Below are 15689 nucleotides of genomic sequence, written 5' to 3'. Positions count from 1 at the left end.
GTTGAGTACAGTTTTCGGCCATCGGTTGTCCTGCATTTGATCAACATGCCCTGCCCATTGGAGTCGTCATGTCTTCATTACAGCCACAATGTTTGGCTCTTTGTAAATATCATACAACTCTGTATTGTGATGAATCCTCCATTTTCCAATCTCATTATTGTAAACTGGTTCAAAAACCTTCCTAAGGACTTTCCTTTCAAATATCATCAGTCTGTTCAGATCTTGCTTGGTTGTTCTGCAGGTGGCACATCCATATAGTACTACTTGCTGTAGGAGTGTTTTGTAGATTTTTATTTTGAAATGTCTTGACAAACTTCTGGTTTTGAGGAGAGCATTAAGGCCATGGTAACAGTGATTACCTGCCTGTAGTCTTGCCTGTATATCCATTTTACTCGATGGTTCGTCTCTGAATTCTGTGCTCAGATATTTGAACTCCCTGACTTGATGATAATAACTTTCCGTTCTCTGTAAGGATGGAAGTGGTTCTTGAGTTTCATTATGTCTACAGTGTAGAACCATGTATTCTGTCTTGTCACGATTGATTTGAAGCCCAATTTTGCTCGCTGTTGTTGCAGATTAATAGGAAAAACAATCCTGTCCTATAATATTCAAATACAGTATTAGTGGTGTGCTGCTTGACACAGCCACCTCAGTTAAATAGTTTGGTTTAATGTTGCACAGTGACATGAAATTGTATAAACTCGAATACTGCTTGACCGTTTGGGATCTATGCAAGTTTAGATTAAAGAAAGACATCAAAGCAATTAAGAGAGTGCTGCTATATTTGTTGCCAGTAGGTCTCATCAACACACATGTATTATGGAAATGCTCTGTGAAATCAAATGGGAATCCCTGGAGGGAAGGGGATCTTTTTCTGGGCATCACTATTGAGAATTTTCTTCGTGGCCAGGCCTGCAGCGTAGAATGTGTCAGAATATGTCATAAATGTCATAATATGAATGGACTATATGGAAATTATCTTATTTCTTGTACTGTGGTTGTTAATTGCTAAATTCACTTGTGTTATTACATATACACCTACATACATACTCTGCAAGCCACCGTATTGTCCACAGCAGTGTGTTCCTTGCCGCTAATCATTCCTGTACCAATTACAAATGGAGCGAGGGAAAAATGACTGTATGATTCCATATGAACCCTGATTTCTCTTATTTTGTCATTGTGGTCCTTATGCAAGATGTATTGTCCTGGTAGTAGGATTGTCTGGCAGTCTGTTGCGAAAGCCAGTTCCCTAAACTTTCTTAATTGTGTTATAAATTTATTTTTGGATGCAAGTTGTTGAGTACTAGATGAATTGTTAGAATGTCTTCCTTGTTTCCATCTGTTAGTACCAAAGTGCCATATACACTAGACTCTCACTAATCAGGCCCTCAGTAGTCCGGCCTCTCAGTAATCCGGCGCACATCCAAAAACACACGCGTAGTGAATTATCGTGTGCATCAATAAACAATGCTTTATATACTGTATTTGAAATTAAGTTAAATCGAGGTTCTTTGCAGAAAGCCATTGTTGCTGAGTTCAGTGTTGGACGAGCAACTATTTATGACATCGAAAAGAAAGACGATGTTATTTTGCAGTACCCAACACAAATGCATAGTGAGTTGGGAAAACGGAAGGTTATGCGAAAGAGTAAGAATGATGAACTGGACGTAGCTGTTTATAGATGGTTCATACAACAATGCAGTAAAGGAATTCCAGTCAGTGACCCGATTATAAAAGAAAAAGCAGCTGCATTTAACAAACAACTTGGCGATAGTAACTCGTTTGCAGTGTGCGAAGGTTGGCTATCAAGCTGGAAAATACGACATGGCATTCGGTAGCTGACAGTCACCGGGGAAAGTCGCTCAGCTAACGATAAGGGTGCTGATGAGTTTGTAAGCAAGATACGGAAGATAATAGAGGAAGAAGATTTAATTGCTGATGCCTTGTATAAAGTTGATGAAACAGGACTCTTTTTACTAGATGCTTCTTTCAAAAACATTAGCTGCGAAGAATGAGAAGGAATCTCATGGCTACAAGCAACAGAAAGAGCGCATAACATTAATGGCGTATTGTAATGCAAATGGGGGTCATAAACTACTGCTTATGGTGATTGGAAAATCCCAACATCCACATTGTTTTCAACACACTGACATAAATACTCTACCAGTGCAGTATTGCAATCAGAAGAAAGCGTGGAGGGACAGACAAATATTCTCTCAGTAGTTCCATGAAATGTTTGTACCAGCAGTGAGAAAAGAGCTAAAGAAGAAAAAGCTTCTGCTGAAAGCTATCCTTATATGCAAGCACTCTTTCTCCCATACAATGTGACAGCCCTAATTCAGCTCATGGGCCAGGGAATTTGGGAATCAATTAAACGCCATTATCGACATTCACTTCTCGTCTCCTTGCTGAACGAAAGTAATAACAACTCTATCGAGACTATGCTGAAGGAGTGGAAAGAAATTAACATACGTGATGTTGTTTTCCAAGCAGCCGAAGTATGGGGTAAAGTGGAGAGGGCTACCATAATGAAGAGCTGGAGGAAATTGTGGCCATTCATTGATGCCGAGTTGGATCCAGTAGTGAGTGACAGCAATGAGCCAGTCAATTCGGAATTATCAATTACTTTTTACAGTGACATGTTCTACAACCTTCCAGGATGAGAAGAAACTGATGATGAAGATGTTACCAAGTGGCTGAATGAGGAAAACTCTGATACAGACCAAACTTTAACAGATGAAGAAATAATCAAAAGTGTGAAAGAAAGTAATGATGAAAGTGATGAAGAAGAGGACACAGGAGGAGAGAGCATGAAGATTTCTCACACTGTTGTTGCTGAAGCTGCCAAGGTGTTCCTGGAGTACATTATGCAATAACCAGACACATGCAGTATGGATGTAATGCTTGTAAAGCGGTTGTGTGATAAAGCATGCCACCATTGCGTATCATCATTGCGACAGTTAAGAATTAGGGACATATTTCGTTGTGAGTGATATGACTGAATAATGATGTACAGTATACAAGGAATAAGTTTTCTTGGATTTAATAAAGTATATCCTCTATGTTTTAAAATGGTATCCTTCGCTTTAATAAAGTATAGTACACTATATCCCCTATGTTTTCGTAATAAATAAAAAACAAAATAAATGAATAAAATAAATTTCAGACACTCAGTAATCCGGCACCCATATGTGCCAGAATGGCTGAATTAGCAAGAGTCTAGTGTACATATCTGTTGTACTACATAATTTTGTTGAGTGGTGGTCTTTTGGAACTAAAAATTATTTCTTCTATTGTGTTGATAAGTATGTCTCCAATTGTGCTCACAGTACAATAGCTAGCATCCAAAAATAAAATTTAAAATGGAAACAGAAACCAGCAAACAAATCCGTAAACCTCCTTGACCGTAACATCAAGAACAATAACAATCATCACATGTTTGAAATCAACAGAAAACCAACTACCACAGACAGCAGAATCAGTGGAAGTTCTTCTCACCTAAATTCACAATAAATATGATAATTTCAACTCGGTGATCAATAGAGTAATCAGTTTACCACTGGAAAGCAAGCAGTAAAAATGAGCTAACAGTACACCATTATACAGCCCATCAAAATAAATTCAACCCGAGTATATTCACAAACTTTATGAAAAGCACACTAAACCTAAAAACCAAACCTTATGCGAAGATATAAAATTAACAAAAGGAACCAGAACTAAACAAAGATCAACAAAATAACACAAATATACTTTGGACAAATATCACATCAGATAAAACAAATTTTAAGTAAAACAATGGTAAAACTAACTTTCTGAAAAAACAGCAATATAAAAATGAAAATTCAATCTGGAAAAACCAAAATCCTGGGTTTTGTCAACTCAGGCACACTCAAAATTCATTGTAATGACTGTATTAAATTCTATATTGGCTAAATAGGATGAAGTTTTAGCATTGGATTCAAAGAACACTCAAGAAATTGCGACAGCAATCAATCAAGCTTTTACCTGTATCTCAAATGACAAAACCACAAAGCATAACACATCAAAAATGCATTGCAAGTTGTACACAGAATACCAAAGGGACGTGCCATAACATGTTGGAAGAATTAGAAATATATATGCACACACACACACAAAAATCATCCAAATGCTATTCTTAACAGACAGAATGAACATAAAAATTATCTAGAAAATTTTAGTGACATTTTGAAACATGAGCACAGATATTTTTGTTTTAAAGTAAATAAGAAACAAAAAATATCTGTAGATACACATAATAACAAAATTCTAATACATAAATCCTTTAACATTAAAGGATAAGCAGAAGCATCAAGTCACCATTAGACATACACAAAAGAAGGAAAACTGAGAGCGAGAGGGAGATATGAGGTTAGGAGAGGAATATAGGGTGGGTGGCTACTGTATCAGAGGGAGGCCAGTTTATAGGCTAGGAATGCAGGAGGAGACATGGCAAGTATAGTTGTCGTGGCCGTTGGGAAGCGGTATATGGTGAAAGCTATGTGAGGACATGAATTGGGAGGTGGTGACAGGACGGAGGAAGGGGAATCTTGGGTGTGGGGACAGTGGGTTACATGAAATTGAGGCCAGGTCAGTTATGGGAATGGAGGCATGTTGTAAGGATAAATTAAATCTGAGTAGTTCAGAAATGCTGGCGGTGGAGGGAAGGATCCGTATAGCTCGTGTTGTGAAGCAGCCATTGAAATCGAGCATGTAATGTTCAGCTTCTTGTTGTGCCACAGGGTGGTCTACTTTGTTCTTGGCCACAGTTTGGTGATGGCCGTTCCTGTCGGATAGCTGGTTATACGCAGTGGCTGCAGCAGAGCTGGTATACAGTATGGCGGCTTTCACAGGTGGCCCCACCCCTGATGTGATAGGATAAGCCTGTGACAGGGTTGGAGTAGGAGGTGTTGGGTGGGTGGATTGTGCTGCAAAACCTCTTAACTGAACAGAAAGAAAATCAAAGAAACATTCTTGATAGTATTGCGAATGTACTCGAATGATTCAGTTGTGTGACCACAGGTGATGAACCTCGGATTTGTCAGTACGATCCTGAGCCAAAGCGGCAAACTCCTTGACTAAAAAAGCTCAGATGAGTAAATCAAACATCAAAGAAATGCTGATTTGGTTTTTTGACAGTAGTGGTATAATGCATGGAATATGTTCCTCCAGGACAAACTGTCACCCAAGTGTTTTACAAAGATGTCCTCGAAAGGCTCAGAAAAATAGTTAATCGAGTAAGACTGGAAATTGCAGCTAAGTGGATTCTGCGTCATGACAACACCCCATTTCAGCTACTTTCGTCATGAAATTCTTGACCTAAAAAGGCAGTCCTGTTGTTCCACAGCCCCCTCCCTCCCAGTTCACCTGATATGAGTCTTTGTGGCTGTTTTCTTTTTCTGAAATTGAAAAAGTCTTAAAAGGACATCGTTTTGGGACTCTGGAGAACATCCAAAAGAATGTGAGTGGCATGTTAAAGGCCGTACCAGTTGAAGCCTTCCAGTACTGTTACCAAGACTGGGAACAACGACTCCGCCGTTGTACAGCTGCCGAAGGGAACTACTTTGAAGGGGCAATATTGTTGATTGAAACAAATAAAACCTTTGGTAGCAAAAAAAAAAATATCTGTCTCACTGCTTTTCTCATATCTCGTATACAGGAGCATTAAACTGATAAAAGGCAAGTGAACATAATGTCACAAATGTAACACAGGCATTAAACCATATATTAATATCTAATTGTTCAGTTCACTCTATCACAGCTGAGGATAATGAGCAGGTCCACCATGTCCCCTTGACAGGCTCATTTTTGGCACTCCTGAGCAATATGGACAATTATCTGGCACTGTGCTCTGCAGTCACATAGGGATGTAGGCAGTGTACCCTATTTAAAGAGTAAATCCACACTTCTGCCAAAGACTGTACATATTCTGTTGACAGTTTACAAAACTTTACGTGGGAAACCAAAGCTGCTAAGTTTATTAACAATGTTGATGTGGTTATTAATAGTTGCTGGCACTGTGTTGCTCCAAACATTTGCCCATTCACACTGGGCATTAAAATTGCTGGAGTGTAGATCATTAGCTAACCTGATTGTATGACGGTCAGACTTCAGTCCTATTGAGCATGCACTAGCAGTGTCCTTGTGGATGGGCAGAAGCAACTCACTAGTGACCTCCTCATATTCACATACCGAGGGCTTTTGCTGGTGCAGCAGCACAGGAGAAATGTTGCAGGGTATTGGCAGCCAATCGATGCAAGTAGATTTAATGCAGCCAGTGATGATTCTCGTGGATGTGTGAGTGTCTAGTTTACTAACATGATGGCTGTTGAGCCATGCTTGTGCGCCATATTCTGCTGTGCTACACACGATTATATCCATGGCTGAGCATTGCAGATTTGTCACTGATACACCCCGTGTCGAACCACAGAGCTTCTGCCCAATTCTAGTTTGGAAAGATTGTAAGTAAATATTCAGATTACTGTATGTGGCTTCAATTGATACTGTTACATCAAAAATGACCCCCTCTCCACCAGTTTTTTACTGTCCTTCAAATTAATGACTTGAGTTAGTTATAGATTGTCTTTATGTTGCAGGTTGACGAGATAGAAACAACAGAAGAGAAGCATCATATTGAGGCAACTATTTCATTTTCTGCAGGAGAGGAGGTAATTGTGAATTTATTCTGGAGGCAAAATACTGTGGAGCGTAATATCGAAATTTGTGCGTTTGCCATAAACTGTAAGGGTGATTCAAATAAAAACCTTAAAAGTGCAGTAAAAGTCCTATAACTCATACTATCGATTTGTCATTTGGCACTAGTTATCCTTATGTTTTGACAAATGACCAAAAGTTGGCAGCCTCTTGCTACTGCACAGGAAAGGAAGCTTACAGGGCAAAGGAGGCTGCCCCGTTGTCATTTTACACTGCGTTGGAGCAGCAGTTTGTGACACATTTTTTTAGTAGTGAAATTGTGGAAATGCCTTGCAGGATGAAAGCTCAGTACACTGATTTGATGTGTGTCCCTGCAGCAAGCGTATGAATTTTGCAAGAAGTTTAAAAGGGCATAAACTCTGTGAAAGATGGTGTGCACCAGGTTCAGATGCACCGTGTAGTGCCAAATGAAAACATTGTGCAGTGGGAGAGCTTTTGAAGGAAACAGGCATATTACTGTAAATGAAATAGCCACTATTTTTGATATTACTGTTAGTTCAGCACAGAATATTGTCCACAATTTGCTCCAATTCAATAAAATGTTCACAAGATGGGTTGAATTGAGAGATTTTTGTGTCAATGCCTGTGAAGAACTTTTGTGTATTTTCTCATCAATGGTAATTGGTTTATGGACAGAATTGTTACAGAAGATGAGACCTGGGTGCATTATCACCAACTTATCAAAAAGATCGAGCAACAGATGGTGCCATAGCTCTTCACTAAAACTAAAAACAAATTTGCACTCAGCTATTGTCAGGAAAATTCATTCTAACTCTTTTTTGGGGTGCAAAAGGGGTAATTTTAGAGCATTGCATGGAAAGAGGATTAACAATGACCAGTAATTCATACTCAAATCTTGTTCGAAATTGTGAAGGAAAATCGGAGTGCATGATTGACTACATTGACAACCGGAAGAATTCTTCTCATGAGGTGTTCATGCATTTCTGAAGCATTGGAATGCCTGGATTACGTGTCTTGAGGACTACATAAAAAAATGACATATCTGTAATTTTTCTATATTGCCTCATATACGTAATAATAAGTAAGTGAGGTTTTTATTTGAATCACACTTCTATAATATTGGTAAATGCTTGATAGTAGCAGAATAAATACTTATGCTGGCTGTAGTGGAAAGTGGCATCCTTTAATAAACAGTTCAACAGAGGGTGGACCCATATCAGAAGTTAAAATTTATGAATGTTTCTGTTGTGTTTTTAATTGTAATCAGTTGTTAACTATAGAATCCACAAGGTAATTCATGTAACATCACGTTTACATTTCCAGGATTAAATTTTCCTCATGCTTTACACCACTTTTTGTTGGTCCCATAAAATGTCCTATGCTTATGATGTTATTTTGCAACTACTTTTATGTTAACATAATTATAAGTTTTTCAGCACTCACACATAATGACAACTAAAAGATACTTGACGGTAGTAGACAGGTTATGGTGTTGCCTCTTCCAGATAATATGTGAACTGATTTCAAAGTGTTACATATCTGGTACCCCTAGTGGAAAAGACATGAACCTCGTGGGATTTATTGGAAAATTATGTTTTAAAAAGTGCAATAACTGCAATTTGCAGGAAGACGTTACCAAATTGTGTGTGGTGTTTAGGCAATGTCATGATGATATTTATCAAAGGGAGCTTTATGGGTGGGTCCACTATCAAATGTAAGCAATCAACTGTTCTCCCATCTTATGTAAACAGCCAGCTGCTATCCCACATTTCCAGCATACGGTGAAGCAGTTTTGTGATTTGAAGTAATAGTCTACAGTTCAGTGTCATATGTGTGTATCAAACTATTGTCATGTCCTGTAATTGCTCTTGTATTCTTGGTAAAGTTTTATCAAATGCAGCAGGGAATTTAATAAAGAAATAAGTTTCTGATGAAGATATAGACGTAAAAACTTTTGAACACACACACACACACACACACACACACACACAGAGAGAGAGAGAGAGAGAGAGAGAGAGAGAGAGGGGGGGGGGGGGGGAAGAGAGATAGTGTTTTCTTAGTCAAAAGTTTTCTGATTGGCTTGATGTGGCCTTCCACGAATTTCTCTCCTATGCTAAATTTTTCATCTCGGAGTAGTATTTGCACCCGATGTCCTCACCTACAGTTTGACAGCTCCCTCTGCTCATGATTATTTCCTGATGTCATAACATATGTCCTATCATTCTGTCTCTTTTTATTCCCGTCAGTGTTTTCTGTATGTTCCTTTCTCTACCAATTCTGTGAAGAACCTCCTCATACTTTATCTTATCAGTCCACATAATTTTCAACATTATTCTGTATTATCACAACTCAAATGCTTTGGTTAACATCTGTTTTGGATCTATTTATGGACTAGAAAACAAGTCAGTGTAAATTCACCAGAAGAAATTGAAACAAACTAGGATTCTGAATTTTTTGGTAGGAAAGTAGAAACTACCAACATGTTGATAAAATATCAAACTTACATAAACCTTCTTCTTCTTCTTCTTCTTCTTCTTCTTCTTGTAAAGTTTCCAGCTCTTGGTTGCATCTGCTCAGAACACCTTTTGCTGATATCTCACTGTGTTTCTCTCCCCACTCTGCCCCAGTCTTCTCCTCTCTCTTCTTCACACTTTCCTTCTATTAGATGATCCATCTGTCTCTCTGTCTTCCTCTGTGTGTTATGTCTCCTATTCTCATTTGATGAATGTGTCTTGATATCCTGCCAACAAGTTCATACAATCTTAATCTTGTCTTTTCTATGGTCTCTTGCATGTGTTTCTCTTTCACTGTTTCTCTCTCCATCTGATTCTTTACTCTATCTAGTTAGTCCTGTATTGCTTCTTTGAAATTTCATCTCACAAACCTGTATCCTGCTCACTTGCTTTTTCTTCATTACCCTTGTTCATGATGCATATGTGTGTATTAGAGCATAATATGCAGACCATACATGCATACTATAGTGACTACTGCACAGTGAAGCCCCAAAAATACTGTAAGACCTATTTATTGGCACCAAAAGTACATGTTGCAAACAATTGATCCAATTATAACAATCCAAACAACGTCCAGTTGTAGGTCCAAGGCAGTTGTAGCACAGAGTACTAGAATATGGCCATTATGGTGCAGCTAGTGAAGCGAAGCATGAAGCTTGGGCTGTGGCCTAAGTAAGCCACTGTAGTTCAAATGAGCACCAGTTGACCCACAGTGAGGATCGGTGTGCACACCTGTGTTAGAGACTCACTACAGGGAAACAGGTGCCATTCATGGTGGCAGATTCTGGAATGTATGCCACAGGCTAGTGGGTGAGTCTTAATGACGAAACATGGTGAGGCAGAAGGAGGAAATTGTGTGATATTGTTGACACGGCTACATGTAAACTGTGCGTGCTTCGAGTTGTTGACTGACGGGTGGCGGTAGCAACTGCTGAAGGATCGCTGCCTGATATGGCGATGCCTAGCAACGCGCAGGCATTCCCACACACACTAGAGCATAATATACTAGGCAAAACATTTGTTTGTTTTTTCATGGTACATCCTTGCTTTATACCAGATTTCTTACACTCTGCAGAAATCTATGTGCCTGCCTTACGCTTTCGCTCCTCCTGCCGTCCACCATTACATTCCTCAGATATTTCAAAACTTCTAGTTTCTTTTCCCTCTAAAATTGGTATTCGTTGCTACTCCCATCTTATTCCTCAGTTTGCCATCACTTCATACTTCTTTCCATTAAATTTCAATCCATACTGCCCCACCACTTCCTCCCATAAATTTAGCCTTTCTTGTACTACTTCTTCTCCATTTACCCTCACTATTAAATCATGTGGAAACATCCTTATGCAGAACCAAAGGTTTCAAAGTAAAGGTCAGTACAATTAGTAAAATGGGTTATTGATATTTTATAAAGTAGATTCTGAAGAAGTAATTCCCCACCATTTACATTTTCCCAGAATTTACACCACTTCTTTAAAGTCTTGTTCTTGCCCCATATTTCCAGGGGTCCACATGTTAGTCTGGATTTGGCAATGTTACTGGTAGTGGGTGGTGGGATGCCTTTCGTGTCACCACCCCCTTCCCCCTTGAGCAGAATTTGTAAACTCCATCTGTCTGCATCTAGTGTTAACCCATGTGAAATTTTAACATCATTTTTTAAATGTTAGCGAATTGTGTAACTATCGGGATGTGGATACTAGCCAGTATTCATCTAGTCGGGTGTGGGAAGCCGCCTGAAAACCACATCTGGGTTGGTTAGCCCACCGAGCCTTGTCATTAATCTGCTGAGCAAATTCAAGGTGTGCACACTCCAGGTCAACTGGGAAAAACCTGAAAAGTTTTTCATCCAGGAAAAAGTTGGAAAAAACTAATGATTTTTCTTCTTCTTCTTCTTTTTTTTATTTTTTTTATTTTTTTAGAATCTGGGATTTTTCGTTGTTATAGTTTTCAGTTAAATTTTTGTAATTTTGGCTGGTAAGAACTTAGGTAGATACTACGGAATAATACTACAACAGTAAAACATAAAGGAGAAAATAACACCAAAATAAAACTATATTTGCAAAGAAAATGCACCTTTCACCGCAACAAAACACAGTGCACTCACAAGCATCTTCTGACAGCAAAATGTGTCAAAGATTTTAGGACAAAGACTGCGCAATGCTTTGTAATGACCATCTGCTTTTGATGATTGTGACTTCGCAGCTGTTTGCAGGTCTAATAGGTTGTGGGAAAATATTGTGAATTGTGGTTTGAGAAGCATTACTTTCAAAGTAAATTTCCTTTTACGCAAGATGAATTATGTTATGTTTGAGAATGTGTGTTGAATTGCTGAAAGTATGGAGAGTTCAAAACTTAAAACTTTGAGGACCAGCCACTGATAAAAATTTCAGGCCAAAAGACCATCCATTTATACCATTATTTAAAATTTTGAAGGCACGTTTGTATTGGGTGTATCTTAAAGGGTAGTGTACATTAAAAAAGAACAATCTTCAAGGTTAGTTTTTCATACTTATTTTAATTCTTTCATTGATTAAAAATTGTGCAGTAACAATGGCAAAAAGTATAATGAAATGGCTTTTCTGTCGGAAAGTTGAAGTGCTTGATGGAACATTTATACAGCCAGGTAATCCATGAAATTTTTAGTGCAGAGGAGTGAAATTTATAATCGTGCTTGTCATAAATATTCAGTTACTGCCAATTAAGCTTTGCTCTTAGGATCCTGCCTAACCCCACCTTTGGAAAAAAGGCAAAAATATTTTGATGACCAATGTTATATGTATAAGATTAGCTTTTCTTGTGGATATACTGTATGTATATTAATTTAAACTTTTAACTTTTCCTAATTGAGTGTTCACACTAAATAACAGTGATGTTGCTGTTGGCTGACTACCTAACATGTTCTATACTCTGAATATCTGCTGTCATTGGCTGACGAGATCATGAAACATGGGCTATGATTGACTGACAAAAGCACATTACAGTCTCAGTTTCAGTTCTTTGGAAGCTATTGTGCTGTATTTGATGGAGCTCATATTTATACTTCCATAATATGAAAATATGCTAATCAAATATTTTTACAAAATGCATTGATTTTTGCTGGATTTCATTTCTTAAGTGCAAGTTTCACAGCTCCCCTAACACAGAAAAAAATTCAGTGACATTTTTCTGGGTTTGTTGACCCCATTGTCAATATATATAAAACTACCGACACTTCGGTGAAGAAGGTCGCTTGCAACAGGGACCAAAACGTCGGTAGTTTTTTTTATATATATTGACGATGCCGTCACAAACCCAGAATATTTTATTGAATGTGACAATGGCTTCAGAAGCCTATGTTTATTCAGAAAAAAAGGTTCTTTTACCCAGGGTGTAGCATATTTTCAACCAAAAAATATGTATTTTCACCTGGGAAAAAGTGTATTCTTAACTGGGAAAAATCTAGGAACTTTCTTCCTTGTCTGTGTACACACCCTGAGATTCGATGCGGGGTTCTCTCACCTCTGCAAATCTATGAAGTGGGGTGCCAATGTGCATGGCTGCCAGCCATGTGATTTCTTTAAAGTCCCTTGAAAAGTCTGTTGTTTGCTTTGCAGACCTTGGTGCTAATTACTACTTTGTCATGTAGCCATTCAGTTTGAATCGTGAGACCAAGTGCACCCCTTTCCAGCCTCTCACCAAGGAAAAATATGTAGCAGTACTAAGAATTGAATGTGCACGTGATAAACACACTGACCACTTGACTACGGGTGCAGACTTTGCCGATATAAACAACAAAAAATGTGGAATCTTGTGACTTATTTATTCGTTTTCCCACATTCATTATTTCCAGCTGTGTGGTCAGATTTTGTGCAGCATAGAATTGCACGTATTGTATTTTTATATTTTTTATTAAGTTTGATATACACTGCTAAAGTATGGGGAGTGTTAGAAAACTGGTGATTGTTGAAGAAGCATGAACTTGTGAGAGATTAGATTATACTTATAATTGAGAAATGCAGTGGACCAGTTTTGTTCTTCTGCACTTCAGATATTAGCCTTTGCCCATTACAGTGCTCATCTCTGCATTGGCCTTTCATGCAACCTTGGCGTGCTGGATTATAACTTCTGACTTCGTAAGGAAGTCTGCTGCAGTTTAATTTGTTGGGATGTTCTCTCCATTTCCTTTTGTTGCCTTCAGGTTTGATTTTTATGATAAATATGTTTAGTTCCTTCCTAATGTTGTTTCTGAATCTGTGTGCTCTGGTATAGCCTTCTACAACCCTAAGAAATCTCATTTCAGCTGCCTGGATCTTACTTTCTTGTTGTTCAGAGATAACCCACATCTCACTTCTGTCTTGTAGTGGGGGTATGCCTATTACTTTACAAAACTTTGTTCATGTTATTTTTGGTGTCTTGTTTATTGTTCTTCATATTTCTGCAAATTTTGCTACTTTTTTCCTATATCTTTGTCATACCTGTGTGTGATGTCACTAATTAAAATGACTGACCTGTTATACTGCAGTATTGTTCACCACTGTTTTTCTTCTTATGGGGCCCTCCACTGTACCTGCCATTGCATTAGTTTCTTTGTAGATGTAGTCATAATTTAGTCCTTGGATGATCTGCTTAGAAGGTAAATTCTTTTTTGCAGGTCATCCTCTTTTTTGTTAAAATTGTGTATCATCTGCTTAAAACACATAATTCAGAGTACAGTAGTTTCTTAGTTTCTCTGTCTATTCTGAGACCTGCTTGAACCTCAACTTTCCATTCAAACAGTAAATTGTGTATGTGTGTGTGTGTGTGTGTGTGTGTGAGAGAGAGAGAGAGAGAGAGAGAGAGAGAGAGAGAGAGAGAGAGTGTGTGTGTGAGTGAGTGCATACGCCCTTGCAACCTCGTGCATGTGACTCCATCTCTCTCTCCCTCCCCCCCTTCCCTCCCTCCATATCTCTCTCTCTCTCTCTCTCTCTCTCTCTCTCTCTCTCTCTCACACACACACACACACACACACACACACCTGACCCCCTTTGAGTGATGAAAGGTGCTGCCAGCTCCTCATTTATACCTAACATGATTATTACATCATCATGAAAGTTTTTTAGGTGTTTGTTAAATGAAGTGAGTATCCTTTTTTTCTTTGTTATATTGCTCCACAGTTTTCCTGTGTTAATTGCATGAGAGGTTTTTTTCCAAATGTTCAAATACTAAGTAGGTTCTCAAATTCTGTGTGTTTTCAATGATCTGTTTCATCAGATAACTGCAGGTGTTGTCGATCTCCCTCTAGGGACATCCAATTGTATTTCGATTCTTTCAGAATAATAGGAGGGATTAGATTACTGGACACAGCATACAATGCTTATGGTTGGATCCTGAACAGCAGATTTCAAGTAATGAACCAATTTTGCAATATTAATATGATTTTTTTGTGGTGTAAATATGTACACTTTTCAAATTCTATTTGTATTTTGCAGAAATATGTAAGTTCCGCTTAAGACCATTTGTGGTCCTCCTTTCAAAGTTAACAGAGCATATTTTCATGTAGTTTCTGTTGGCTCTTTGGCTGAGTAGCTTCACATTTAAAAATGAAAAACACACTAAAAATGTTATACAGGACATAACTTAATAACGCAGGTTTCACATGAGGTATTTAGCTTTACTATAAGGCTATAAAATAATTTTGTCACTAGCTGTATAGCTTTTAAATGGTGATTTAAGTTACCTTCGAGAATGTGTAATATGTAATATTGGATTTGTCTTGCAGGATGGAGAGATGAAAGTGAAGCAAGAAGAGGAGCTCCAAATTGAAGCATCAACTGATTTTCCTGAAGCACAGGAGGTAGTATTTACTGTTTGCGCATCTCATAGTTTCTGTGGTGGCTGACTGTGAGAGCAGATGCTCTCTTGACCAGTCTCCAGCAGACTCTTGAATAGAAGTTGATAATGAATCTGCTGCTGATTCAGCTAAATACACAGAGATTACAATTACAAACAACTTAGTGGTGGAAATATTTATTGCATCACAATGAATTACTTCGTCTTTTTGTCTTTTGCAGCAGTTTGCTTCAGGTTATACCAGTCACATTGTTGCTAAGCTTTGTTGACATATTCTTGCCTTAATAATCTGACTTCTTCACACATGTTTTCCAACAATACACAACTGTTTGTTGTTGTCGTTTGGTTTTACAATGAAACCAGTATTTATACTGCCATTTTGAGTTGAGACTTTGCAGTGAGAAGATGGGCAGGTCAGTTGAATAAACGCCAGGAAAGAAAGCTGCTATACTTGCTTATTCATCTGTTGGTCTCATCACCAGAGAGTTAGCCTCTAAGATAGGATTTAACCAGTCTACGATTTAAAGGTTACTAAAGAAATACAGGGAAAAAGGAAATGTTGATCGTGAGAAAGGAAGAGGTCGGAAAAGGGCGCCTACTGCCAAACAGGAGAGGGTATTGAAAAGGCTTTTGCTCAACGATCATTGCCTGTCATCAACTGAACTAAAGCGAGAC

General features: G+C 38.3%; 1 protein-coding gene across 3 annotated transcripts in view; it reads left to right on the top strand.

Moving 5' to 3' along the window:
* LOC126106472 (zinc finger protein 628-like) overlaps positions 1-15689 on the top strand; it is a 142453-nt gene that overhangs the window by 71850 nt on the left and 54914 nt on the right. For all 3 annotated transcript variants that reach the window (XM_049912759.1, XM_049912760.1, XM_049912761.1), the window contains 2 exons: positions 6618-6689; positions 14944-15018. In XM_049912759.1, coding sequence (XP_049768716.1) covers positions 6618-6689; positions 14944-15018 — 147 coding nt within the window. The remainder of the gene's footprint in view (positions 1-6617; positions 6690-14943; positions 15019-15689) is intronic.

Source organism: Schistocerca cancellata, chromosome 10 (assembly GCF_023864275.1).
Source record: "Schistocerca cancellata isolate TAMUIC-IGC-003103 chromosome 10, iqSchCanc2.1, whole genome shotgun sequence".
Lineage (NCBI taxonomy): Eukaryota > Metazoa > Arthropoda > Insecta > Orthoptera > Acrididae > Schistocerca > Schistocerca cancellata.
The sequence above is the reverse complement of the archived record's forward strand: the minus strand, read 5'-3'. Positions and strand labels throughout refer to the sequence as shown.